At 47.3% G+C, this 27,866-nt stretch overlaps 2 protein-coding genes across 8 annotated transcripts in view; both read right to left on the bottom strand.

The window, feature by feature from the left end:
* The window catches only part of PTPRH (protein tyrosine phosphatase receptor type H), a 30,605-nt gene extending 11,156 nt beyond the window's left edge, over positions 1-19,449 (bottom strand). For all 5 annotated transcript variants that reach the window (XR_014557265.1, XR_014557266.1, XM_083707863.1 and 2 more), the window contains exons 1-9: positions 19,118-19,449; positions 13,988-14,024; positions 11,020-11,070; positions 8,847-9,059; positions 7,404-7,652; positions 5,355-5,606; positions 4,079-4,357; positions 2,757-3,032; positions 1,025-1,288 (exon numbers count right to left, since the gene is read on the bottom strand). Coding sequence is in view for 3 of the 5 variants with exons in the window: in XM_083707863.1 (XP_083563989.1) it covers positions 1,025-1,288; positions 2,757-3,032; positions 4,079-4,357; positions 5,355-5,606; positions 7,404-7,652; positions 8,847-9,059; positions 11,020-11,070; positions 13,988-14,024; positions 19,118-19,168 (1,672 nt within the window). In the remaining 2 variants the exon portion in view is untranslated. The remainder of the gene's footprint in view (positions 1-1,024; positions 1,289-2,756; positions 3,033-4,078; positions 4,358-5,354; positions 5,607-7,403; positions 7,653-8,846; positions 9,060-11,019; positions 11,071-13,987; positions 14,025-19,117) is intronic.
* Positions 106-27,810, bottom strand: TMEM86B (transmembrane protein 86B). Of its 3 annotated transcripts, none has more exons than XR_014557275.1 (4): positions 27,694-27,810; positions 24,274-24,521; positions 21,461-22,200; positions 106-203 (listed from the first exon to the last, which is right to left on the bottom strand). XR_014557275.1 is itself a non-coding variant. In XM_083708006.1 (3 exons), the coding sequence occupies exons 1-3, from the start codon at positions 27,742-27,744 to the stop codon at positions 21,800-21,802; spliced, it is 705 nt and encodes a 234-aa protein (XP_083564132.1). In that variant the 5' UTR covers positions 27,745-27,810; the 3' UTR covers positions 20,427-21,799. The 3 variants fall into 3 exon arrangements, 1 of the variants encoding a protein (XP_083564132.1); XR_014557276.1 differs by having other exon boundaries at positions 108-203; positions 24,274-24,526; XM_083708006.1 differs by lacking the exon at positions 106-203 and having other exon boundaries at positions 20,427-22,200; positions 24,274-24,526.
* Positions 27,811-27,866: the final 56 nt, after the last annotated feature.

The raw sequence follows: 27,866 nt of genomic DNA, 5'->3' as shown, positions 1-27,866 counted from the left end.
CTCGGGTTACATAAACTTCAGGTTACAGACTCCGCTAACCCAGAAATATTATCTCGGGTTAAGAACTTTACCTCAGGATGAGAACAGAAATCATGCGGCAGCAGCAGGAGGCCTCATTAGCTAAAGTGGTGCTTCAGGTTAAGAACAGTTTCAGGTTAAGAACAGACCTCCAGAACGAATTAAGTTCTTAACCCAAGGTACCACTGTATTATTTTAAAAGGATCAAGTCGCAGGCAATGGGACAGACTTGGAAAAGGCTCTGCTGGTAGGACTGATGTTGTTGGCCCATCTGGTCCAGCGCCCCATTCTCACAGGGGCCAGCCAGGTGGCTGGGGGAACCTGCAGGCAGAATCCGAGCACAAGAACAGTCTCCCCTCCTGTGGGGCTTTCAAGCAACCGGGATTCAGGAGCATGGCTGCCTCTGGCCACAGAGACAAAGCATCATCGCTTCTGTGGCTGGTAGTGACTGCTGGGGCTGATGGGAACTGGAGTCCACAGCATCCGGAACCCTGACAATGCCAGACTAGGCAAGCCGCCAGTCCCTGGTGTTAAGACGGCTTTGAACCCTCCCAAGTCTTTTCATGCATTTTGCACAGACCCCTCACCCCAGGGTGCTCTGTGCCTGTTCGCCAAGGGTCAGTAATATCCAAGGCAACACGATGACCAAGTACTGTACAACAATGCAATGATTCTATGTTTTCAAGAGAATCCACCAAGAGTGCACATTTTGTGACTTTCAGAGATTTATAAGATTTCTGTTTATTTGGTTTTGCAGAGAGTTTCATATATATCATATTGTTCAATGTTCTGTATAGATTTTATAAAGAGTTTATATCAATACTGCATTGTTGTGCTTGGTCATCGTGTTTCCTTGGATATTACTGACAATTGTTTGCAACACAGAGGTTTAATTGTTTGGTTCCTTGTTCACCAAGGGTGCCGTCATTCAGAAAGAGAAGCGTTTTTAAACAGCACACTTCACCCCCAGCCTGCCTACTGAAAGGCTTGCTCAGATGTGTCTCACCTGCGTTGCTGGTGGTGCACATTTTCTGGGCGGACGCTGCCTCCTGCTCATACCAGAACGTCTGCACTTGGACCAAGTAGCTCCAGGCAGGTTGCAGGTTGTCAATCTCCGTCTCCTCTTTGCAGATGGTCCATTCCTGGACAAGCTGGTCTGACAGGCAGACCTGCAATTTACTGATCTTGCTGGCTGGGCACGTCCAGGACAATACCAGACGGTCGCCCCACATGGAGGAATCACACTTCAAATTATTCACGTGGTCCGGCTCTGTGCAGGTGGGAAGCAGAAAGTACTGTGGTTTTTTGTTTTTTTTAATATGAGTCCCATCCTTTTTTCAATAGGACCTCTCAGTGAAATGGATGAAGTTCCTAATTTTATTCTTTATACCCCACGCATCTGGCTAGGTTTCCCTGGCCACATCTGCCAAAGACAGGGCAGGCCGCCCGTGATGCAAAATGAGGCAACCACCTTGGCAGGGGCAGACTTTGATAATATGGTGCCCTGGGCAAGGACAAAGGCTGGTGAGCTTCCTCCCTTGAATATTTCTTATTTTCACAGTAATTATTTTTGGTACAGTTGCTTTTTTATGGATCTTCTCAGTAGGTGCCCATTTAAATATAGGATGATAATTGTTGTTGATGTTGTTATGCTGACCTTGGGCAACAGGATCTACAGGGGCAACAGATCCGGACGCCAAGGAATGCATCACCTGCTTACAACCAGTGTAGGGGATGGTAGTGCCTGTTAGCTTCCTCCACTTCAGGTGTCAGGGACTGGACGCCCTTCTCCTGAACCTTCCCATGGGCAGGAGGACAGCATAGATTTAGAACACTGGGTGAGGCACAACTAGAAGAGGAAACACCAGGAGAGAGAGAGAGCTGGCCGATTCAGTGTCCTTGGAAAGCATTCCTGCCCCCCCTTTCGCCTAAGACTAGATGGGATTTGAGAGTGATAGAACAGAGAGCTCATTGGCAACAAGCTCAGATTACCCGACATATGAGTGACATTGATTAATGGGGACGGAAGGAGTGAATCCTTACTGGGAGCACGGCCATATTTTTAGAGAGATATGCATTCCTTTGTCTCTCAGTGTGATTATTAAAGAAACTAATTGGTAAGGCGCTCTTTCTTTTGATCCTGGGGGTCCTATTCCCCGAAGCCTGATATCAGGCGACATTCACACCACTGGATGGAAGTAGTGATTGCTAAACTGCTCTAGGAAATGTATGTCACGGACTGGTTGGATGCAGAGGAATAGTGGCAGGTCCAGAAGCAGAGGCGGAAGCCAGAGAGCCAGTGAGAGGTAGAGGCAATGAATCCTAGTTTGGTCCCCCTTGGCGAACCCTCCACCTCCTCTCTGGCACCCCCTGGTGTTGGGCTCCCTGCCTTCTGCCCACTAGTGAGCACCAGCCACCATTATTGGGTAAGATGGACCAATAGCCTGATTCAGCAACAAGCAATCGGGGATCGGGGGGAGGGGGCGGTGAGGCTCAACATCTGTGTGTGGGTGGGTTAGACCTTCCCTCTACTAATTTGTAGCATAGGCCACTGAATCACTTCACTCTGTGTGTGTGTGTGTGTGTGTGTGTGTGTGTGTGTAGCTCCCCCTTGACCCTCACTGCCTGTGGAACTCCTGCCATGAAAGTCAATGCTTTCTTGCATGCCAAGCCTCCCTTTTGAGAGAGGATGGGACCACCCCATTTTCTGCTCCCCCCCCAAAGAAAACTGTAAGTACTTGTAGCCCCTTCTTGCAGAACGCCAACGCTGTACGCGGTCTTGTTTTCTCCTTCTGCTACACTCAGCAAAGTGAAGGTGTAGTTGGAGCTTGGAGTGAGACCTCTCAATGTCATCTCCGTGGAAGTGCCAAGACGCATTTCTTTGACGTTGGACTCGTTCAGGTTCTTCCACCGGAGCAGAAAGCTGCTGAAAGCTGAGCTCGGCTTCCTCCAGGATAATTCAATTTCTGTCTGGCTGCTATTGCGGACCCTGAAATCTGTAGGGGGCAAGGGGCCTGAAAGGAGGAGGCAAGATTTGTCAGGAGAGCCAAGTCACAAAGAAAGCAGAGGTTGTCATGCTAGTCTACGAGAGGGGAGAACTGACCCCCACCCACCCACAGTTAGGCAATGCCACCCTTGATTCATCTAGCCTGATGAAGAGTTATGTTGAACTCAAAAGCTTACACTGTTTTCTGACATTTGGGTTGGTCCTTATAAAGACATTGCCCAACAGCAGCCACCCCCCTCTTTTCCAGAGGTGTCTTTCAAAGACTAGACGCAGCTTCTCCCTTAATGTGAGCTCATAAAATGCCACTCTCCTCTCTGTGGATCTGGGGCTTCTTTTCTCCAGCTGCTTTTACACTAAGTGTAGAATTTCTTTAAAATTTTAAGAAAAAAAGCACTGACAACAACCTTGTAAGCCATGGCGGACTGAACTGTCATGGGGGGCCCTTCGCAACAACGTCTAGGTAACCACTGTTATCCTCTTCAATGGGGTTGTTCCACGACAGATGGCCACACCTTCACAACATCTGTGCTACCGACTCTCAATCTTTGGGATTGTTGAAATATATTCACCAAAAATAATAATCAAATTGAGTCATGCAACTCAAACTGGGTGTTCTAGACCCCAAAAAGTTTTAAGCACTGTGAACTAAAGTTGCTTCTGGGGTGCCTCTGGGATTAGGGGCCCTGAAGCTTAAGCTTCCTTAGCTTCATAGCAGATCACAGAATTGCAGAGTTGGAAGGGACCCTGAGGGTCATCTAGTCCAACCGCTTGCAAGGCAGGAATATGCAGCTGTCCCTTACAGGGATCGAACCTGCAACCTTGGCCTTATCAGCACTAGGCTCTAAGCAACTGAGCTGATCCACCCTTGCCTGAAAGGTAAAGCTAGGTGGAGTGACCATAACTAGCTCAACATCTCCCAGTGAGTTTCATGGCTGAGTGGAGATCTGAACCTGGTTCTCCCCACCCCTAGTCCAAGCCTCCAACCACTACACCACACTGCCCAAAGTCCAAGCCATATTCCTCCCCCCGCCAGACCATGACAGCTGCACTCACATGTCAGAGCCCATTTGCTAGCTTCTTTGCTCTTAACCCCGCCAATCTTGGAGGCCAGTTTCACTGAGTACAGGATCCCTGGCAGGAGTTGTGTGATGTTGTAGCTGAGGCAATCGACTCCAACTGATTTGTTCCCCCACAGGTTTGCGCCTTTTCCGCCACACCAGCTCACCCAGTACGAATAGTGTGCGGCATTGAGGTCTTTGGGCCGATCCCAGGAAACAGGGATGCTGTTGGTCTCGCACTGCGACACGCTTATATTCTCGGGAGCATTTGGAGCTGAGGGAAAGAGCAGGCTCACTTAACACACCACAACAACCCCTGCTGGCCTTGCAGATGTTGGAAGCCCAGTGTCCTTAATCCGAGCAGCACATTCCTCCAAGCCAAAGCCCACCATACTCACGCCTCGTCTCAAAATGGGGGCACCCTCAGGTAGCTGCTAGGGCTCTGGCGCCCCGGCTGGGCCCAATCCTGATTCCTGTCCCTTTGACTAGTGGTTTGACCACTGAATGACTGGGTCTGGGAGCTGCTGTCTAGCGTTCCTGCAACTTCCTATTGTTGTGGTGGGAAATTTGAACAGCGGCCATTTTAATTCCCCACTGTGACTCTGACATAGTGTTGCTGTGGGAAATTAGAGAGTTGGGGGCCCACAAATCCCCCTCAGGCCTGGAGCTGGTCCTGATGACAGACCCTCCAAGTATCCCCATTTTCCAGGATTAACAGAAGCTGTCCCAGTTTCTGATTTGATCCCAGAAGGTCCTGCATTTCCTTAGGACGTCCCTGTTTTCGTTGGAGAGGTGTTAGAGGGCAATGGAGTTATGCGACCTCCAAGCCAAGGAGATAAGTAACTATACAACCTTTAGAAGACACCTGAAGGCACCCCTCTATAGGGAAGTTTTTAAAAAAAATAAAAATGTTTAATTAAGCTTTCATATAAGTTGGAAGCCACCCAGATTGGCTGAGGCAACCCAGTCAGATGGGTGCAGTATTAATAATAATAATAATAATAATAATAATAATGGAATAGGACATCCCTATTTTCATTGGATGAATGTTGGAGGGTATAGGATGATGTGCTCGTGCTGATGGGAGTTGGAGTCTTGAGGGGTTACAGGTTTTCCCTCCCTGCTCCACAAGGCACTGCATGCTCACTGAGGTCTGTGGTGCTGATATGGGAGCTTGGGAGTGTTTTCTATGTGACTCAATCTACTCGGGGCAGGGGAAAGTTCTCAGGGTCCTGGCTGCTGCTTCCCTTTCTCCCCTGGCCTCAGCCTACCTGTGGTGGCCTGTATGGTGCTCCCGATGCTGGAGATGTTGTTGGCAGAAACGGCAAAGACCTCAACGTTGTATGTTTTGCCTGGTGTCAGGTTGTGCACCCAAAGCAAGTTTCCGGAGATGTTGCACCACCCCGACAAGCAGACCTTGTATCTATAGAAGCTGGCGTGAGGGTCCTTGGGCGGCGCCCATTCAATCTGCAGCGCATCCACTGTGCGATTCTGTATATTGATGTAGGGGACAGGTGAAGGGCCTGGATTGGAGAAACAGAAGGACCCTCTAGGCTTTTTGATACGAGCAGACCTACAGGCATAAGCTGGTCCTGTAAGAAAATGACACAGTGTGTAGAGCTCCTGTCCAGGGCTCCCACATGTCACATCATTTCCATGATACTACACACACACACACACACACACACACACACTATCTTCCAGTTTCCCAATTCCTTGCCTCCACACCTGTGAATCATCTGCCCTTGGCTACTGAAATGACAGTAGCATCATTCCACAGCTACCTGAGCAGAGCCTCTGCTATTTGTTGTGTTATGCGACACTGGCTATGTACAAAAGGGGCACCCCGGTAGCAATACCTACCTAGTTTGTGGGACTTTGCTCCGATGGAGACTCACATTTCTTTCCGCTGCTGGAGTTCAGGTAGCAAGTAAAGCTTGGGATAATAGCGCAACTACAGTGGTACCTCGGGTTACAGACACTTCAGGTTACAGATTCCACTAACCCAGAAATATTACCTTGGGTTAAGAACTTTGCTTCAGGATGAGAACAGAAATTGTGCGGCAGTGGGAGGCCCCCTTAGCTAAAGTGGTGCTTCAGGTTAAGACGGTTTCAGGTTAAGAACAGACCTCCAGAATGAATTAAGTTTTTATCCTGAGGTACCCCTGTACTTACCTTCAATTAACCAACTCTGCTGGTTTACTGCTGCTGTGCTGAAATACTGACTGCCGTTTAATTACATTTAAAAGCTTGCTTTTATACTGCTGCTAAGTTGCCCTGCGGATCCTGATGAACAAGAAGGCAGGGCATAGCTTAAATAAAATTAAATATGCTGCATATCTAACCACACACACACACACACACAGACACAGACAAACAAACAAACAAACGTTTATGGATCAATATGAGCATGCACACAACCAAGCTAGTTAGGAGAAAATTTAAGCAGGCTACACTATCAGAACACAAGATAACAACTTGTTCTCTATTCCTCAATGCTCCAGACATTGCCACACACACCTCGCCTAACATACAGTGCCTTGCAGAGAAGGGAAGGGAAACCCATAGGCCATCAAGACTCCAGCACCCATCATCCCCAGCCAGCATGGCCAATAGGCAGGGATGATAGGATCTATAGTCCAACAACGAATGGAGGCCCAGGGTTTGCCCTCCCTGCTGTCCAAAGACCTGGTTTCAGCTGCTGCTTGCAGAGTGGGGGGAAATAGATATAGATCACCTGTGTGGGGTAATTAATAAAAGAATAGGCTGGATCCCTAGATCCAAAGTGCAGAGCTAAACACACTCTCCAGCAAAAGAGAGCCCCCAGCAGTGTTTTAAAAAGTCACAAAAGCAGGCAGCAGTGTAGCATGGGGATTTAGGCTGTTAAACCTTTGAATATCCTGTTTAGTCTGCTACCAGAGCTTCCCATTTCTACCCCTCTTAGCATTGAAGTGACCTTGCACCTTAGTAAGTTTATAAATGCTTTACTTACAAAGTTCCAAAGGTTCATGCATTTATCCATGCAGCAGCAAAAGTAAACACAGGCAGAAATCTTGGGATACAAAATATAGCAAAATGGCTCTAAGCATGCAGTCTGAGCTTGTAAGGAGCAAGCTCAGGTGCCTCCTATCTCACATGGTGAAAAAGACCGAAGAAAGGAGGAAACTTAACTTTCTTCTAAGAGCTGAGGGGGCGTGACCTGGCTGAGTCTAGGAGTACAAGTCTACAATTTTAACCCCTTCATGCATTAACTAGCCCTAAGCTTGCTTGCTGTGTCTGACTGCAATTTCCAACAAGTAGAAGGTAATGGCGAGACTCACAGGTGAAGGCAGTGATGGATGATTCCTTGCTGCACTGTCCATCCAGTTTTCTGAACACTGTCATGTTGTAGTTCTGCCCAGGCGACAGTTTTGGGATGTTGGCTGTGCAGTTACTGATGCTGGCTTTAGGGACTGTCATAGCGCTGCCTCTGTGCGCCTTGTAGCAGCAGTCATTGGAGATTTGCCAGTAAAGAGTTACAGAATGGTTGGTCTGGTCCCTTTGGGTGAGTTTTTGCACAGGACATGGCTCTGTTCAGAAGCAGAAGCAGAGAATGAGCAATCAATGAGCACTTCAACCCCACAGACCACTCCTTATAGGGAGGTAAAGGTAAAGGGACCTCTGACCATTAGGTCCCGTTGTGGCCGACTCTGGGGCTGCAGCGCTCATCTTGCTTTATTGGCCAAGGGAGCCGGCGTACAGCTTCCAGGTCATGTGGCCAGCATGACAAAGCCACTTCTGGTGAACCAGAACAGTGCATGGAAACACCGTTTACCTTCCCACCAGTGCGGTACCTATTTATCTACTTGCACTTTGACGTACTTTCGAACTGCTAGGTTGGCAGGAGCAGGGACCGAGCAATGGGAGCTCACCCCGTTGTGGGGATTCAAACCGCTGACCTTCTGAGTCCTAGGCTCTGTGGTTTAACCCACAGCGCCTCCCATGTCCCTTCCTTATAGGGAAACCAGGCCCAAATTCATTGCACCTAACACTGGGGCCTGCTCTAGGGGGCCTTTGGACTGCTGCTATTTTGCAGGAGGGACACAAACGCAGCCTCAAACTTTTGGTTTGTGGACAGAAAGTAGATCGAAGCACTCCGTTGCCCTAGCACAACAAATCCACTTATAAGGAAAAAAAGAAGGGGGATGGCTGCAGTTTGGAAAGTGATGGGTGTGGAGAAAGAGGAAATGGTGGGGCCAGGGGACTCTAAGTCAGTGGCTCTCAAACTCTTCCCCCCTCTGACCCACACTTTGAGAATATAAATTTGCTCCTGCCATACAGACTTTTTTGTTGACAAAAAATACACTGGAAAACAAAAGGAAACAACTTGCAGCAGTGCTTGATTTATGACTTAAGATGGAATTGTTCAGTCGGTAGAGCATTAGACTCTTAATTGCAAGGTCCTGGGTTCGAGCCCCACATTGGGCAAAAACATTCCTGCATTGCAGGGGGTTGGACCAGAATGATGATCCCACGATTCTATGATTTTACTTCGTAATATGAACATAGGACACCCAGAAAGTATAAAACAATGCAGCTACATATTCTTCAAGTGAAAGAAAATATTTTAATACTATACTACACTGATATGTTTAAATGTCTTTTTATTTTTTTTTAAAGGAGGGTCCTTTCATCAGTCTCATTTGCTTTGCAAAGGGCCTTCGGCATGCAGAACCCAGGTTCCCTCTTGACGCAGACTGTGGAGTGTGGATTTCTGCCCTTACCTCTGCACTCAAGGCAGCCAGCAAGTGAGGAACAGTTTTTATCCAAGATCACATGCTGTTGGCACAGAGTGGGAAGGCTGGTGCTGTTGACGCAGCCTGGATCCTGGTCCATCACCTCTGGTCTTCTGAAAACTTCTGTGACATTTGCATTATCCAAGGGACAATACACAACGACAAAGTTTCCACCGACTTCCCCGGGGTATTTGCAGGGATCTGTGGCAGCAACGAAATGAAGGCAGGCATTAGAGAAGACTTTCCCCAGTGTGGTGTCGGCCAGACACTTGCTGGACTGCAACTCCCATCATTCCTGACCAATAGCTGTGCAGGCTGAGGCTGATGGGAACTGGAGTCCAACAACAGAATCTGGAGGATACCAAGGCGGTTGGGGAGCTAGTTTAGGGTGTTAGCCCCGCCTGGTCCTACTATATTCAGCTCTCCTTCTTGTGGGATGTGAGACATAAGTAGCAGTCAAGTACAACAGTCCTTGTTTTCCTAGAGTGGACATGCGGGGGAATGTTTGGTCCAACCAGTCCTCCTGGCTGGGACATACTTCCTTTTGCATGTGACTAGAGGGGGGTGTGACCTTACCTGTCCAGGTAACAAAAAGGCAAGTCACGCAGCACGCCCTCTCTCTTTGACCTCCTCCGTCGTTGGAGCAGCTTTAAGCTAGAATTGCTCTGTTGGCTCTCAGCCAACAGAGGACACTGGGATTATCTCCATATGGGATAGATCCACTCTGTAACTAAGCCTGCCTTCAGGGATCCAACTGTGAACTGATGATGTGAGTAAACTTCTTTTATATACTTTACACAAAACTGTGGCATGTTTATTCTTTGAAGAGGGACATAAGGGAAATTACCAGGAATCTAATATTGAGAGGCTTAAACAAGCCTGCAACCAGCTATCTGCTGTGCATTTAAAAGGGGAATGTAAAACTCTGCTAAGTTATAGAACTTGCTAGCGCAAGTTAGGAAAGATATTAATAAACAATATATCCTCTCCTGTCTCTCTGAACATCCCCACACTTCTCTCTTGCCTTCAAGGGCATGGAGGGCTTTGCAGGTTGCAGAGCAAAGACCACAGGGAGGCCCTCCCCGATGGAGCTTAAGACTGCTGGGGAAACAGCTGGCTGGGGAGGAGACTTAGGGGAAAGTGAGAGACCCATATCGTCAGTTCTGGCATCTGCTTTACTGGGGCCAGTCTTGCCGTAGGTTTCTCTGTTTGTATTCTGATTCCATGAATAAAGAATCAACTTTACTCTTTTGAGTCTCTGTTCTGACCTGCAGCTGAACCAGCTCCGACACTGAGCTTCTAATGTTTGTGCAGATCCACTCCTCGATTCAGGCCAGTATTTAGGGGGAATGTCATAGCTCATTGGTAGAGCACCTGCTAGGCGTGCAGAAGGACAGGTTCAATCCCTGACATCTCCAGGTAGGCTTCGGAGGCAGAGGTGCCTGTCTAAAGTCCTGGAGAGCTGTAAGTCCCTGCAAACAAGGTGCTGGGAACCTTCAGCCCTCCAGATGTTGGTGAATTACAGCTCCCATCAGCCCCAGTAAGCATGGCCAATGGCCAGGGATAATGTGAGCAGTAGTTTCCCAATATCTGGAGGGCCACATGTTTCTCTCCTGTTCTGTATAGAGGAAGCACATTGCGTGAAACCCCGGAACAGACCAGCTGCCAACCAGTTTCAATACAAATGAGCTAGAAATTTCAGGAGTCAGCAAACTTTTTCAGCAGGGGGATGGTCCATAGCTGTCAACATTTCCCTTTTTTAAAGGAAAATTCCCTTATTCTGAATAGGATTCCTCGTAAGAAAAGGGAAAAGTTGACAGCTATGGGCCGGTCCACTGTCCCTCAGACCTTGTGGGGGGCCGGACTATATTTTGAAAAAAAATATGAACGAATCCCTATGCCCCACAAATAATCCAGAGATGCATTTTAAATAAAAGCACACATTCTACTCATGTAAAAACACACTGATTCCCGGACTGTCCGTGGGCCGGATTTAGAAGGCGATTGGGCCTACCCATGAGCTAGATGGATCAATAATCTGATTCGGCATTAACCAACTCCTCGTCTTCCTGCTTCAGAAGATATTGAGTTAATATCAGATTAATCCACACCAGGAAGAAGCAACATCAGAAGCCCAGAGAAAAGCTGTTATTCTACTTACCTGCAGTTGTTGTGGACGGCTTTGTAGTAGTTATGGATTCTTTATTTTTGCCTGTTTTGGAGAGGCGAGGCAGAGGGGGAAGAGGCAAGTATGCAGAAAGTTGAATCTCCATTATGGATTATTCAGAAAATATACAGAATTGCATCTGAAACTAAAAGACCCTCATGCACACAAAGACACAAATTCTCCAGAAAGTGCAAAAGACGAAACCAAGCAAGCATAGAAACAAATTGGTAGCAAGCTGTGCCAAATGACTCTCTTTCAACCCAAGGAAGGAGGCTGTTTCTTCAAAATAAAAAAAACTTTTAATAAAGCAGGAACCTGAATTTTAAATTTTTGTTGGGGGGACCCATATTTCAAGATCCGAAGGGGGATTCTGATCATCTTCTTGCTACTGCGTTAATGTCCAAATCAATCCAAATCAGTCCAAACAGAGTTCATAATTCTATCCAGTCTTATCTTGCTGTTTCCACATCACATCTTGTTCATATATTTTCTCTTTTTTCTTTATGATCTCTTCTGTTAGTCTCCTTAAGCTGATAAACACCAATAATAATCCTGTGTGAATTTTTCCGTTCTTCCAATCCTCAAATCGAGATGGTTTCCATATATCATCGCCTTCATAGATAACATTGCTCTTTCCATCATTAATCTCGTAAAGCTGTCGCTCTTAAGTCCCTCTGAGGAGTTTCACCCACAATATAAAAACAGCTCTATTTCTCCTCCCAGACTCAAGTCCTCCGACAGAACTTCCCAATATGGCGACGGCATTTTTAACTGTATCATTCCAAAGCTCTTATACATTCCATCCTCTTCTTAAAACATGCTTTGGTTCGAAAGTTTATCTCCACACAGCCTTAAATCCACAGCTTAAGTCCTTAAAACGACATTTCTGACTCGTGAGGGGAGGGGATTCTTGTTTAATCACATAAGGAAAGAAAGGAAAGTTTTTTTCCCCTCCCCCATCAGTCATTTGCCATACCGTGTCTTGGCGTATCTTCTCATGATTTAATCTTGTCTTGTTTTATCAGAGATCTCTTCTGTTAGCAGTCTTTACTCCCCCTCCTTCCTTGAAATATGTGCATTCCTTCATCCAAATTGTTTCTTTTGAAGTTCTTGCAGCTAATGGCGTGGATCAGGGACAGCGTCCAGGAGCACCAGAATCCCACAGGAGGGCTTTGTGCCTAGTGCCCCCATCCCCACAAATTCGGGGGTGGTATAGGGCACAGCGGGACACAGGTGGCGCTGTGGGTTAAAGCCTCAGCGCCTAGGACTTGCCGATCGAAAGGTCGGCGGTTCGAATCCCTGCGGCGGGGTGCGCTCCCGCTGCTCGGTCCCAGCGCCTGCCAACCTAGCAGTTCGAAAGCACCTCCGGGTGCAAGTAGATAAATAGGGACCGCTTACCAGCGGGAAGGTAAACGGCGTTTCCGTGTGCGGCTCTGGCTCGCCAGAGCAGCGATGTCACGCTGGCCACGTGACCCGGAAGTGTCTCCGGACAGCGCTGGCCCCTGGCCTCTTGAGTGAGATGGGCGCACAACCCCAGAGTCTGTCAAGACTGGCCCGTACAGGCAGGGGTACCTTTACCTTTACCTTTATAGGGCACAGCAGGCAAGGCAGTCCCCCCCCCACCATCCTGGGGGGGGGTAGGGAGGCTAATTACTCCCATCATAGCCTCCAAATTACCTCGTGTGGGTCGGAGAGATGTTATTGTCAGCCATCTTCCGATGCGCCCCGATGCGGCTTTGTAATTCGGAATTTATGTGATGTGATTTAATTTGATTTGATTGGCCGGTTAATAAAAATTTATTTTTTTAAAAAAAAAACCCTGCTGGGTTGTATTAGAATCCCAGAATCCTGTTTATAGCTGGGGCCAGCTGGAAATCTCAAGGAAACCCACACCGTCCTGGCACAAAGGCAACAGCAGCCTTCTTTATGTTTCTTCCCAGAAACTGGTATTAGTCAACAGCAGACTGCCTTTGAACATGGAGCCTCTATTCTGTCTATCCTGGCTGGTGGGCACTGATAGACTGATCCTCTACTTGCGAATGAGGCTGCAGCTCAGCAGGAAGGTTCACTTCCAGGCATATCCAAGTAAGCCTGCGAAAGTCTGAAATCTTAAGAGAGTCACTGCTGGTCACTGAAGACAATTCTACGCAAGATGGACCCGAAGTCTGATTCAATATAAGGCAAAATTCCTATATTCCTCTGTGAATTTTTCTGATCCTTTCCAAAAGCCATCTTTGCTAATGGCCATTTTGTAGTTTAGTCACTAGGATGCTGGGACTAACTTGCCCTTACTTCTTTAGTTTCCCCACTTGTCCCTTCTCACACTAGGCTCTCATTCCTCCAAACAGTCTAGAAACCCTATGGTGGGAAACCACGGGGTAGGGGCATATTGGAGCTGGAGTACAACTGGTGGTGAAAGGGTTAAGTGCCCTCTCAAATTGCCCCCCTCTCAAATCAGGGTTCTCAACACGGAAAACGGCTGTTGAGCTACCTTTACATGAACTTCTATGTAAGGCACTGTTTGCCCTTCAGGGTCCATCTAAACCAGTGTTCTTTGACCTTGAGTCCACAGGTGTTGTTGGACTACAATTCCCATCATCCTTGGCCAGTTTAGTCAGGGATGATGGGAGTTGTAGTCCAAAAATATATATATTTAGGGCTGGTTGAACACTGACCTCTGGTGAGTTCAGAGGTAGCTACTCTTCCGTATCGCCCTGCCTTGCAGTGAAGAGGATTTTAGCACTCGTCAAATATAGTCATGCAGTAAAATGCTTTCCTGTAATCACCTAAGCTTCAGTACCTTTACATCAGCTTTCAGGCAGGCAATATTTCAACAGGTGCACCCCTCCCCATTGCTGCATCTCCACGTTGGAGAAAGTTGCACCTGCCGAATTTCCTTGCAAAGCTAAAGACACACACAAAACCGACAAAAATGTTGGCTATCATCATAGAAGCAACTCACTGTGTTGTCCAGGCTGAAGGAGCAGCAGCAGCAGCACCTGGCAGGGGGAAAGGCGTAATGTGAAAGATGTAGGGTTTTTTAATTCCCAGAAGGCCTTGCTCACAGATGTTGGCACTGTGATTCCCACGAACACTGTTTAACCTTGCTCATGTTATCGGTAGGATGCCTGTACGAGTTATTCCTCATGTATTTCAGAGCAACGTCATCAAAATCCCCATCAGGCTGGACTTTCATAGAATCATCAGAGATGGAAGGGACCATGAGGGTCATCTAGTCCAACCCCCTGCAGATGCAGGAATCTTTTGCCCAACGTGGGGCTCAAACCCACAACTCTGAGATTCAGAGCCTCGTGCTTTACTGACTGAGCTATGTTGCGGCTTCAGCTCCCCTGGTTCCCTGTCTCCACCTCATGGGTTTTCAACATTATCTCCAGCTTTCTAAGGCGACGTGTATTTAAAGCACACCCGTTGCCACCCCAGCCTGGAATCCTGAGAACAGTTGTTTGTTAAGGGTGCTGGGGGTTGTAGTTCTGTGAGCAGGAAACTACATTTCCCAGCATTCTCTGGGGGAAGCCATGTGCTTTTAATGCATGGTGTGTACACAGCCTCAGATTCTAATGTTTTCCTATAGCTGGAGTTGCCAAGATGCCACCCATGGGTGCAATGGTGTCCTGGGGAGGGGGGTGTCTTCCCCCGGTACCCACAAGCATTCTAGGGCCCCTGCCTCACTGCCCCCTTGGTCATGACAAGGCTCGGTTCCTTCTTTTTTGAAAAGCCCATAGAACTGGAGGAGGAAGTTGGAAGAGTTGTACTCTTCCCCCACTTCCTCTTTCAGCTCTGTCTGTTTACTTTTCAAGGCTCAGATCCATTCTGCGGGATCCAACCTTTACCCAGAGCCATTGGGAAAAGGGAAGTCTTGATGTGCAGGCTTTCTGTCTCTCGGAGAGCGAGCGGGGACTGATCCAGGGGAGGAAATTTACCCAGATAGAGCAGCACCTTCTGTACTCACTCAAAAATCCAAATGTGCCGGTGGAGGACCTAAAATATTTGTCACTCCCTGATCCTAACTGATACACACACACTATACCTTCCAAGTGATCTGTGAAGCGCAGGTTGCGCTAAACACACCAGGGTTTGTTCAAAAACTGTTTTGCATTTCCAAGGGGAATATTTGCATTTACTGCTTTGTCCAGGGGCCCTGTCACCATATGGTGACAGAGAAGTCTGGGTAAAGATTATATTGTTATAGTTGACTAAACACTATGGACTGTTTTCTTCCCCTTTCACTCTTCCCCACCCTAAATATCCATCCCGTGGAAGAGTCCTGTGTAGCCCAAAAGCTTGCATCATTTTCCCCACCCAATGTTATCTTTTCCCAAGCAAAGGTAATGTGTAACTCGCTGTGTACTTTGAATGGGATTAGATGTCAAAACCAGTGTGTTATGGTGGTTAACGTGTTGGACTGTGACCTGGGAGCTCAAGATTCAAATCCCCACCCAGACACGAAGTTCGCTGGGTGACCTTGAGCCAGTCACTGTCTCTCAGCCTAACCTACCTCACAGGGTTGTTGTGAGGAGAAAATGGGGGGGGGGGAGACGTACAGCACCTTGAAGTCCTTGGTAGAAAAGGGGGGATAGAAATCTAATAAATAAATAGATCCTGTGAAATATACTCAGAGTCGAGTGTAGATTTCATGCTCTTTATTCAGCTCATGGTAGTGAGAAATGCCAGTTCCCCCGAAACGTCTGCTTTATATACATTATTTACACAATGGGCCCCACGTGATTGGCTAATTCCGGGATTCTCCTATAGGCCAATCAGGTTGCGGATTCACTTCCACCTGGAGTTGGATTGGGTGGCTCCTGCGGACCAATCAGACTGCTGCATTCTGGATCCTATTGTTCTAGGACCAATCAGACTGCTGCATTCTGGATCCTATTGTTCTAGGACCAATCAGACTGCTGCATTTTGGATCCTGTTCAACTCAGTACATAACACCCTGCAAAGTCTGGCACTCAGAATATGTTTACTCAGGAGCATGCCCCATTGGTTCAATGGGACTTACTTCCAAGTAATGGTGCTTAGGATTGCAGCTTTAAGTCTGCAATAAAGACAGTCCACCAGCGTTTCAGCTGGTTTCTGCTTAAAGGAGAGAGCAAAAAGCCAGCTCACCATTTCCTCCTGTGCTGCAATATATCCCCAAAGCGTGCAAGTTGGAGGGCAGGAGAAGGAGGAGGAGTTTGGATTTGATATCCCACTTTATCACTACCTGAAGGAGTCTCAAAGCGGCTCATATTCTCCTTTCCCTTCCTCCCCCACAACAAACACTCTGTGAGGTGAGTGGGGCTGAGAGACTTCAGAGAAGTGTGACTGGCCCAAGGTCACCCAGCAGCTGCATGTGGAGGAGCGGGGAATCGAACCCGGTTCACCAGATTACGAGTCTACCGCTCTTAACCACTACACCACACTGAGCAGCTGTTGGTAACCTGGGTGCCTTTCATGAAACCCAAATCTTGTGGTCTGGGTCAGGATCAGCAGCCCTGCAATGGCTGCTTTCTAAACTCCAGCCTACGAGCCAAGACTGTGGGCATTCCTGCGTAAGGGGAAAGGGCGTAGCTTGGTGATACAGAGGGAGTTCAAACCTGCCTTCTGCAGGGATGAACTGCATCTCTAACTGCCCCACACCTGACATCGCAAATGGTGTGGGGCAGGTGACCTGGGGGGTGGCCTTCTGGGCCATTGGGGGGGGCTGGCAGGCCAGATCTGGCACATCGATCAGAGGTTCCCCATCATCCCTGGTGTGGCACAAGAGAAAATTAATTGGGCACATCATCATCTGTAAGGCAGCCCTTCCAATATGCCACTTCTTTGCTGCCTTCAGCCTTTAGGTTTTGTACCAGGAATGCCAAATACCTGTCTCTAGCAATTGTTCAGCAAACCTCTAACTGAAGCTGCCCAGGGACTTTTGCTGAATGGCATTTGTTTTCTTTTTAAGAAAACGTTATAGACAGGTCTTGGTCACAGAGCATTGCTGGATAATATGACGGTACATGATCTGCTATCTGGAAAATTTCCATTTTCAATCCGGTTTCCACTAACTGCAGAAAAGTAACACCGCAGCAGGGCTAAAGAGCTTGAATGTGGCTTTGGGAGACGCACTGTGGCTGCTGAAAACAAAACACAGGTTTCTAGCCCTCATTGATCAATGTTAATAAATACAATGTGCTCTTCAGGGCTGAGCAACGTAACAACTCCTTTAGAGTCCCCTTCCACCATTTTTGTCACATAACATACACCTCACAGCCAATACACAGATGCACACCTGTAACCTGCTGTACAGGTGTATTTGAGCATCTGGTGGTTTGGTGAATAGGTGGTGTTTGCAATAAAAACAATTAAATCCCAAATGACAGTGTGAAGGTTGGTAGTACAAAGTCATACGTGCAATACAATCAGAAATCTTCCATGTCCCTCAGTCTCCCCCAGTCTGTTTCACCAACAAACTCACGCAAATACTCTTAGCCCATAGAAGGATAATGTAAAGTCAAACATTTTGCCAGAAATACAATCTCTGTCTTGGATTAGCTAACATAACTGATTGCCCAAGCCAATCTAAAATATATCTAATAGTATAGTGATCTATGCAATAATTCATCAGATTTAGATTAAAAAGTAAAACCAAGGCTGGGTATAATAATAATAATAATAATAATAATAATAATAATAATAATAATAATAATAATAATGGGGAAATGCCATTTAAAACATCTTGCCATTTTTACATAAACTGCTGTGTGGAGAATGCTTGTCTCTTAGTTTTTCTGTGCAAGGATTGAATATAAGGATATTACTGTATTTGAAATTCCTTCAGACGAACAGATACCTTTGAAACACACTGGAACCTGGAATGCTGCAAGATTTTAAAATCCTATATATTTTATTGTGCATATATTTGTGAAAATGACATACAAAAATGCATTTTTGAAAATGGTTTTGGAAAAATGTGGATATTTATATATGTGAATCAGTAAATCACTTTGTGGTGCTAATAGACTCTGTCCTTCTGTCGTTTTTTTGAATTGCAAATAATGACTTTCCCATTATGTTATTTTTCCTCTAACATGCCCACTCCTCTTTGTGTGCCATCCCCAACTACCTCCTGGTCCTGCCCTGCCAATATTCCACTTTTGTTCTCAGCTACAGAACAGAAGTTAAAATGTTGAGAGTCTAGGGATAGGGAAGAGATGAGATTCAGTTTGCATTTAAAGGCACAAACAACTGAACTGGTGCTTTCCAGAACAATACGTGAACTGAAACGCAGCCATCCTCCAAAATTCACATCACTCCATTTTTACAATCCAGTTCTCCAGCCAAGTAACTGCATTAAGAGCATTTACACAATCAAATGTCACGTCTAGTTTGGCTCTTCAACTAGCTGCTTCGGCCGCCCCACATTCAAGAACAAGACTAAGAACTAGTGTCTGAGTATTTCCTCCTCCCTCCCAAACGCGTTTTCCTTTTATGTTGTGTCTTGCTGGGTGTGGGCAAGATTATGCCTACGCCAGCCTTAGATTGGGGTAGAGCCATAGCTCAGCTGTATAGCACCTGATTTGCATGCAAAGGGTCCCAGGTTCAGCATCTGCACTGATAAGGCCACCAGAGAATCCTGCCTGAAACCTTAGAAAGCTGCTGTTATCTGATGTGCACACTACTTAGATGAACAATGGTCTGACTCAGTATAAGCCAGATTCCTGTGTTTGTTTGTTTCTTGCATTAATACCCCACCTTTTCCTCCAAGAAGGAGGTGGTGTATATGGTTATCCCCCTCCTCATTTAGTCTCCACAACAACCCTGTGAGGTAGGTTAGGCTGAGAGGCAGTGACTGGCTCAGGGCCACCCAGTGAGTTTCACTGCCGAGTGGGAATTCGAACCTGGTCTCCCAGATACTAGCCTTTCGCTCTAACCGCTACACCACACTGCTGCAGCCACTTCTGGTATCCAGGGATCCTTCCTTTACCAGGGAGGCACAACCAACCCTAGGGATGAGGGAACAGCTCTTTATGCCAAAGAAACAGCCGAGTAGGGGGAGTGGGTTTGGGTTTGCTTTTGTTTTTATTTTAAATCCACTTACCAGCAGCAAGGGCAGCCAACCTCCTCTTGGGCGTAGCATGCAAGGTGCCATCAGCCAATAGGCCCCAGGGTTGAAAACGATCCCAAGCTCCCCCAGAAGGGAGTTAGCATCCCGACACCATGCGCCTTTGGCCACTCTCTTCCTGATCTTCCTTTCTACCTGCTGTGGCACCTGTTCCCTTTTGGCTGGGCAGATGGCTTTGTCCCCTCCTCCTTCCACGCCCGCAACTCAGGAGGAAGTGAATCAGCCAGTGGCAAAACCACCAGCAGCAACCCACTGGGCAAACAGCTCCCCATTATTTTGCCCACACTTGGAGAGAGCTGTTTTTTGTTTTTGTTTTGTTTTTTAAAAAGTCTGTGTGTGTGTGTGTGTGTGTTTCGTAGCTTAGTGGCAGAGTATCTGGTTTGCACAGAGAAGACTGCCAGTTCAAATCCCTGACATCTTTAGACTCCCTGCCAGAAACCATGGAGTTCAACAATATCTGGGATGGGATAGCTCAACTGGTAAGAGCACGAGACTCTTCATCTCAAGGTTGTGGGTTCGAGCCCCACGTTGGGCAAAAATATTATTTTCATGGAGTTGGACTAGACCCTGTGGTCCCTTCCAAGTCTACAGTTCTATGATCTGGAGCACCACAGGCTCCCCTTAAAATAATGTGGATAAATATGTTGGTTTTAAAAGTAGCCCAGGTTGCTGTTTCAACACCTAAACCGGGGTGGGGTGGGGTGTGACCTGTGGTTCTCCAGATGTTGTGGACAGCAACTTCCCTCAGACCTAGCCAGCATGGGCAAGCATCGGGGAGGATGGGGGTTGTAGTCCAACGACATCTGGGTGGCTGCCGGTTAGGCAGACGTGGAGTCTGTTCGCATTAGGGGCCGAAAACACAGCAAGGTCAGTTCCCCCCTGCTGCATTTCAAGCCACGTTTACATGGTATTGCTCACATCAGAGAAGGGACAGGGGTGTCTTCATCCTCCACACGTGACCTTTTTGGTTTCCCTGCCCCTACAACCGCACAACCCCCAGAACTTGTATTCATGGAGCTGGCATGATAGAAGAAGAAGAGTTTGGATTTGATATCCCGCTTTATCACTACACTAAGGAGTCTCAAAGTGGCTACATTCTCCTTTCCCTTCCTCCCCCACAGCAAACACTCTGTGAGGTGAGTGGGACTGAGAGACTTCAGAGAAGTGTGACTGGCCCAAGGTCACCCAGCAGCTGCATGTGGAGGAGCGGAGACGCGAACCCGGTTCCCCAGATTGCAAGACTACCGCTCTTAACCACTACACCACACTGGCTCTCCCCGACAGGGTACATTCACTGCTTACTCCACATCCAGTTTTGTAGTTGAATTGAAACTGGCTTGAAGGAGGAAATATGCATCAAACAGCAGTATTTTTTTTTAATAAAGTACAGGATCAATATGGCAAATGTCGTGTGAATATGACTTCAAAATCTAGCAGTAGGAGCTCACTGGGTGCAGAGTAAAAGGTCATGTGGACATAGCCCTGAGCTACATTAAGACACAGTAGGTAAGGTAATGCCTTTATTAGAATCGACTGAAAGAGTGAGCAAGCTTCTGTGTTTTCAATAACTCTTCTTCACACTAAAAAAGAGGCTGTGGGGTGTTGGTGGAGAAGCAAAGCTGGACAGCGAAGTCTTCAGTATGGCTTTCAGAATCATGACCAGCTCTGTCTGTTTCCCTTAACCTTCCCCCAACTTGTTGTTTTGCTCGTCATTTAAAGTGAAGACGAGACAGGAGAACTGAGAAGCTTGCACACTGTTTTGTGACATTCCAGTCAGTCCCAAAAGGTATTATCCTAGTGTGGTTGTTGTAAGTCAAGGGTTGTATCTGGGGTTAGTTCTACTCAGTACAGACCCATTGAAATTAACGGACCTAACTGACTTCCATGGGTCTGCAACATGCCAAATGACACCGCCCCTCATACATGATTTTTGGTCCTAAGAGTAGCAGATTGTGAGATGGAGAGAGCAGGTATTATCTGGGTTCATTTCCCTTTACAGTGGTACCTCGGGTTACAGACGCTTCAGGTTACAGACTCCGCTAACCCAGAAATAGTACCTTGGGTTAAGAACTTTACCTCAGGATGAGAACAGAAATCGTGCGGTGTGGCAGCAGCGGGAGGCCCCATTAGCTAAAGTGGTACCTCAGGTTAAGAACAGTTTCAGGTTAAGAACTTTGCTTCAGGATGAAAACAGAAATCGCTCAGCGGTGGCGTGGCAGCAGCAGGAGGCCCCATTAGCTAAAGTGGTACCTCAGGTTAAGAACAGTTTCAGGTTCAGAATGGACCTCCAGAACGAATTAAGTTCTTAACCCAAAGTACCACTGTATTCCTGCCTCCGCCCCCCACAATCTTGCTTTAGCTTTTCATGCTAAGCTGTCGCTATTGAATTTACTTGTAGATCTGCAAACACCCTGCATTATAGTGTGAAAGCTTATTGCTTTACCATAAACAAACTACTTTCCACTGCTTTGGAGAAAGTGCATGAAGGGAAGAGATGAGAAAGCAAAATTGATTTGGGGGAAGGGGAGAGACTTGAGCTCCTGAGAGGAAGGACAGAACCTAGAAAGTTATAGCTGAACTCGGGAGGAGTCGGATGCCTGCAGTCCTTTCTCCTGCACACAAAATGGTTGAAATTCAACAGCAGTCCAAATCCTGCGCTCAGTTCTCCTTCTGAGAAACCTTGCGGGAGGACGCAGACACCGCAATCAAAGCCTGGGCTGTGAAGTAGGTGCTCATTATCAGGAAGCGGGCATGAGGCAGCGAGGAGGAGCAGAAGTGATGGAGGACGACAAACAGGTCGGACACAATGAAGATCACGCTGCCAAGCGAGGTGCTCAGCTGGGCTTCCGTGCGGGACAGGGCACGCCAGCACATGGCGCCGATGATGGCCGCATAGGCTGGCCCGGCGTAGGCAAAGACACCCTCAAGGCAGGGAAAGATGAGGATGACGTACAATGTGGCCACCAACCCCAGAACCACCAGGAAGGTGAGGGGCCGAAAGGGGCCCAGGCCAAAGGCTAAGATGTAGGAGACATGGCACGCGGCAAAAGCAGCCGTCCCTGCGAGGAGAGAAGGAGAAAAACACACAGAGAGAGAAATTCGAATCAGTTTGCACTTAAAGGCTAATCTAGCTCTCATTTTCTGAAATAAATACGCAGACCAAAACGCAGCCATCCTTCAAAATTTGCACAAAATTTTGCAGTAAATTCAGTGAGCATAAAAAAGCCTACATTGGTGGAAACACACACACAAAAAATGTACAGTCGTATCTTGGAAGTCAAATGGGAGTCTGTTCAACTTCCAAAAGAAGCCACATTGCCAATCGCGGCTTCTGATTGGCTGCAGGAAGTTCCTGCAGCCAATCGGAAGCCATGGAAGCCCTGTCGGACGTTTGGGTTCCAAAAGAATGTTCGCAAACTGGAACACTCACTTCCGGGTTTGAGGCGTTTTGGAGCCAAAGCGTCCGAGTTCCAGGGCGTTTAACAACCAAGGTATGACTGTATTAGATTTGGGGGAAACCACTTTGCAGAACCCATAAACAAAGCAGAGCTGTGTATTAGGAGACATCTGCACTAAAATGATGGGGAGTTTTTGTGAGGACTTAAAAAGAAAAAAAATCACAATCCAACAGAAATGGGGAAGTGGATTTACAATTGGAAAAATGAGAAACAAAGGCCTTACCTACATTATACGACAGAGGTGCGATTCCCTGAATAGAGGGATTGTCATTTAAACCACCCTGGGAATTATAGCTCTGGGAGGGGAATTGGGGTCTCCTAGCAACTCTCAGGACCCTTAACAAACGAAGCCATGACCACCTGAAGTGGCATGAGACTTTAAATGGCTTTAAATGGCCAAGGCAGGCCCTGTGGCATATACAGTCTTGCTGCTGCCTCATCTCTCCTCGCCCTGGCATGGGGCAGCCCTTTGGCCAGAGGGAAGCAAGTAAGAGGCTCAGCCCCATCTTGCCATCCACGACCAACTCCACCCTTCTTCACATTAATCCTTAGATTTTACTAAGATCTGATGCCCCCGATTATCTAGGATGCGAATTAGATTTTAACATCCGTTGGATGGATGTTGCCATCAGCCAGCGCAGGTCCCAGAGGAAAAATATCCCTAGATCTTTCCAATGGAGATGTTCTTCCTAACCTTTCTAGGAAATTATCCCGTCAGTCATTATATGTGTATTGCTGGTGCCCCCATGTGGCGAGAGATAGTATTTGTGGACGGATGAATTCAGATTTGCAGACTAGACAAGTCTCATTTTTAATAATAATAATAATAATAATAATAATAATAATAATGCCCTGCCCATCTGGCTGGGTTTCCCCAGCCACTCTGGGCAGCTTACAGCATATCTAAAAGCATAATAAAAACATTTGCACACATCTGCTGTGGCTAACATACGAAGTGCTGATAAACATTTGTTTTTTCCCCGTCTTATTTGGGCCCTAGATTCCGGCTATGGTCTTGATATCTGCTGGTGTTGTTTTGGGCACTTTTTTGCTGCATTTAGCTGCTATGTATGTATGTATTTGATATTCCGCCCTATACCCGGAGGTCTCAGGGCGGTTCACAGAGCAAGATCAGAATATAAAAACCACAAAATATATATAATCAAAATAAAAACAACAACCCAATAACTTCTCCCTCCAAAAACAAACAAACAAACAAGGGCATAGGATGTCAATCAAAGCAAAGGCCTGCAGAAAAAGGAACGGTTTTGCCTGGTGCCTAAAGGTGTATAATGAAGGTGCCAGACGAACTTCCCTGGGGAGAGCATTCCACAAACAGGGAGCCACTGCAGAGAAGGCCCCTTCTCGTGTTGCCACCCTCCGGACCTCTTGAGGAGGAGGCACATGAAGAAGGGCCTCAGAAGATGATCTCAGGGTCTGGGTAGGTTCATATGGAAAGAGGCAGTCCTTGAGGTACTGCGGTCCTGAGATGTTTAAGGCTTTATAGGTCAACACCGGCACATATATAACTGCATTTCTATCCCATCTTTTCTGCAGGGAGCTCAAGGCAGTGGACACGGTTCTCCCCCTCCTCACTGAATCCCCACAGCGCAAACCTCGTAAAATGCAAACTGGTGGTTAACAGAATACAACAGGGCTCCTCAAACATCATACCTGGAAGGAAAAGTTCTGACCACACCAAACAGATGTCCCCTAGCGCTGAGAACAGCAGGCCTCGGAAAATGTGGCGGGCATATGGTGTGAAAACAGCCACGCTGTAGGCGTGGGAAGCCACGAAGAACGCCAAGGAAAGGACGGGGAGGCATTTGACGATGGCGCTCTGCACACTGTTCTCAGGAAGCCAGAGGATGAAGTACGACGTGCAGGAGATGGCGAAAGGCAGCAGCTTATACAGCAAACTCCTTCTCTAAGGATGCGACATGAAAAGAGAGTTCTTCAGTGATTTCCTCCTCCTTTTAGCCCCTCCCCCAGCATCTCACAGGGCTTTTTCTGTGGTGGCCCCTTCCTTGTGGAATCCCGCCTTCTCTGCAGGGTGTGTTTTGTTCCTCCATTGGTTGTTTTCCAAAGCTCCTTACAGACTTGACTATTCCAATCTGCTTTCAGCTGAATAGGGTTGGCGGTTTATCATTTTAACTGTGTGTTACGTTAGGTGGTGGCTGTTTTAAGTTGTTTTTATGCTTTTAACAGTAGGATTCCTCACTCAGGCAATCTGGCCAGGCACCACCACCCTTATTATTTCTTAAGGATGCCAGGCTAGCTTGCCCGGGCAGCGGCAGCAATTAAAACTGATCAGTCTGTTTTAATAGTGTTGGTCCTGTTGTTTTCTGTGTCTTTTAATTACTTCTGCTAGCAGGGAGGTGGATGGAGGCAGCGGGCAGGGAGTCTGTTGGAGGCGGGCTCTGTTCACCCTCCTTGAGTGTCTTCCTGGCACACCCCTACCCCACTCCAGCTGCCCAGTCCACCAGGGGGGCACAACGCTTGCCCTATCCTGGGTGCCGGCAACCCATGCTATGCTGCTGCTTCCAGTTTCCCCATTTGATTTCAAACAGCATTGTGTGCTGTGCTTGGGCTGAACTGACAAGCAGGTTATATCAGGTTTCTTCAACACCTAGTCAAATATCCAAGAACTGTCATATGCAAACACATGAACTTGTACACTCCGAAGCCAAAGTTTGACAGAGAATGCAAATTCCTTGTCCTCACTCTTTCATCGTACAGTGGGGAACACAAATTGTGGATGCAGCCTTTGCTAACCCCAAAGCTTCTGCTGTTCATTTTGATGATTGGCCAAGTAATATAGATTGCAGTTTCCCAGTACAATAGTTAAAAGGTAAAGGGACCCCTGACCATTAGGTCCAGTTGTGACCGACTCTGGGGTTGTGGCGCTCATCTCGCTTTATTGGTACAGCTTCTGGGTCACATGGCCAGCATGACTAAGCCGCTTCTGGTGAACCAGGGCAGTGCACGGAAACGCCGTTTACCTTCCCGCCAGAGCGGTGCCTATTTATCTACTTGCACTTTGACATGCTTTCGAACTGCTAGGTTGGCAGGAGCAGGGACCGAGCAACGGAAGCTCACTCTGACGCGGGGATTAGAACCGCCAACCTTCTGATCGACAAGCGCTAGGCTCTGTGGTTCAACCCACAGCGCCACCCAGTTACCCAGACCAAAAAAGAGAGCTCTGGATCCATTGCAAAGCTTGTCCCCCCCCCCACCAAGTAAGTGTGTGTGTGTGTGTGTGTGTGTGTGTGTGTGAGAGAGAGAGAGAGAGAGAGAGAGAGAGAGAGAAAGAAAGAAAGAAAGAAAGAAAGAAAGAAAGAAAGAAAGAAAGAAAGAAAGAAAGAAAGAAAGAAAGAAAGAAAGAAAAGACACTGCTAGTATAAACACTGAAACTAGGAATAAAAATCCTGGGACCCAAATCCAAATGAGACGCCGGTTTTCTCCCTGCCATTAAACTGGAGTGTTCCAGTTGTCTTGTTGACAGAATTTTATGGACTCTGAACACTCATGATAGGGAAGGTGCCATCTTTAGAACATAAGAGGGGTCCTGCTGAGTCAGATTTCTCTAGTCCAGCATCCTGTGTTCAGTGGTCAGCCAGACACCTCTGAGAAGTCCGCAAGCAGGACATGAGCGCAACAGCACTCCTTGGTCCACGATCCCCAGCAACTTGTATTTGCAGGCATACAAGCCTCGACACTGGAGGTAACCGGCAACCTTCATAATATTAGTAGTCCTTGAGCCTTATTTTCCACGAATTTGCTTCATCGCCTTTTAAAGCTGTCCGCTTTGGTGGTGATCACTACATAATATAGAAGCAAACTCCGCAGTTTACCTATGCGATGAATTCTATAGTTTACTTATACAGTGTCCCGAGATCTCCCACGGTTCAGCTTCATGGAATGGGCCCCGGCTTCTTTTGCACACAGGAGGGCTTTGGAAGAAACTCTCCACTTGCTCCATCATTTTAATGACCCAAAGAGGAGATGAATGGAAGGACTCCTGGCCCTGGAGGGGCTGGCAGAGCTTTGGGGGTGGGGCCTTCACTCAAATATCTGGATTCCTTAAGGACTTGGACAGTGTAGGAAACCTGGGTTCAAAGGTAGGGCTTTAGTGCACCAGCGAGTTTTGTGCAGTGTGTTATAATAGAAAGCAACGCAAAGGGAGCCAGGATTCCTGAGTTCTCCATGAAAGAGAGGCGTGCAGCAAAAGAAAGCAAAAATCCAGGCGTCTTATCTGAGGCATCAACAGGTTTCTCAGAGGAAGACATTGCCTTAACCTGCTTTCCGACAGTTAATAGGTTGGGCTTAGCGGTTCCCAAACTTTTTGAGGCCAGCACCCCCTTGGTTCCATAAACTCATCCCCAGTGACCCCTGACCTATATAAAAAGCACTATTCAGAACATTCGCACTAAGGAAGATGATGACACAAAGAAATTAAAAACAGTAACAATTAATTGTACATTTATTTAAAATCCAGTAAAAGCTATCTAGTTGACTTCAACAAAAAGGATGACCTTGATCCAGTGATATGAAAAAAGTCATTTACAACTCCAGTACCCGCAACCCCCATAAATCCCACTGCCTGCCAGGGAGAAGAAGAAGAAGAGATTGGATTTCACTCCCTTTAAGGAGTCTCAAAGCGGCTAACATTCTCCTTTCCCTTCATTCCCCACAACACACACTCTGTGAGGTGAGTGGGGCTGAGAGACTTCAAAGAAGTGTGACTGGCCCAAGGTCACCCAGCAGCTGCATGTGGAGGAGCGGAGACGCGAACTCGGTTCCCCAGATTATGAGACTACCGCTATTAACCACTACACCACTGGCCCCAGCCACTGATCTAGCTCACTGATTTATCTCAGCATTGTCCACCCTGACAGCAGCTCTTTCCAGGCAAGGTTGTTCCCCAGCCCTACCAGACAATGCCAAGAATTGAACCTTGGCTCGCCAACAAGCAAAGCACTGAGCTATGGGCCCCTCCCCAGATCGAGAAATCTCCCAGGGAGCCCCATCTCCCACCAGTGCCTCTCCTGCCTCCTTCCACCCACCCTTCGTAGCAGATATACAGACTCTTACATTGGCCGCTGCCTTTTTCTTGTAATGGGCATCTAGCTCCAGGATATCCATGGCCACTCCTAGCGCTGGCGGTAACAGATGCTGCCTGATCTTGAAGCGGGTGCCAGTTCTGCTTGCACCTTGCAGCAAAGTGGACTTTCAACTCCCTCAGGGTACAAGGGGCCAGCTGATAA

The sequence above is a fragment of the Podarcis gaigeae genome (assembly GCF_964106915.1).
Source record: "Podarcis gaigeae genome assembly, chromosome: 13".
Classification (NCBI taxonomy): domain Eukaryota; kingdom Metazoa; phylum Chordata; class Lepidosauria; order Squamata; family Lacertidae; genus Podarcis; species Podarcis gaigeae.
Note: the sequence above shows the minus strand (reverse complement) of the source record. Positions and strands in the feature narration are given on the sequence as shown.

Coding starts and splice junctions, on each gene's coding strand:
- TMEM86B (XM_083708006.1), bottom strand. CDS start 27,744: ATGGATATCCTGGAGCTAGATGCCCATTACAAGAAAAAGGCAGCGGCC. Junction 24,527..27,693: donor AGAAAAAGGCAGCGGCCAAT/GTAAGAGTCTGT, acceptor TCGCATCCTTAG/AGAAGGAGTTTGCTGTATAA. Junction 22,201..24,273: donor GTCAGAACTTTTCCTTCCAG/GTATGATGTTTG, acceptor CTCTCCTCGCAG/GGACGGCTGCTTTTGCCGCG.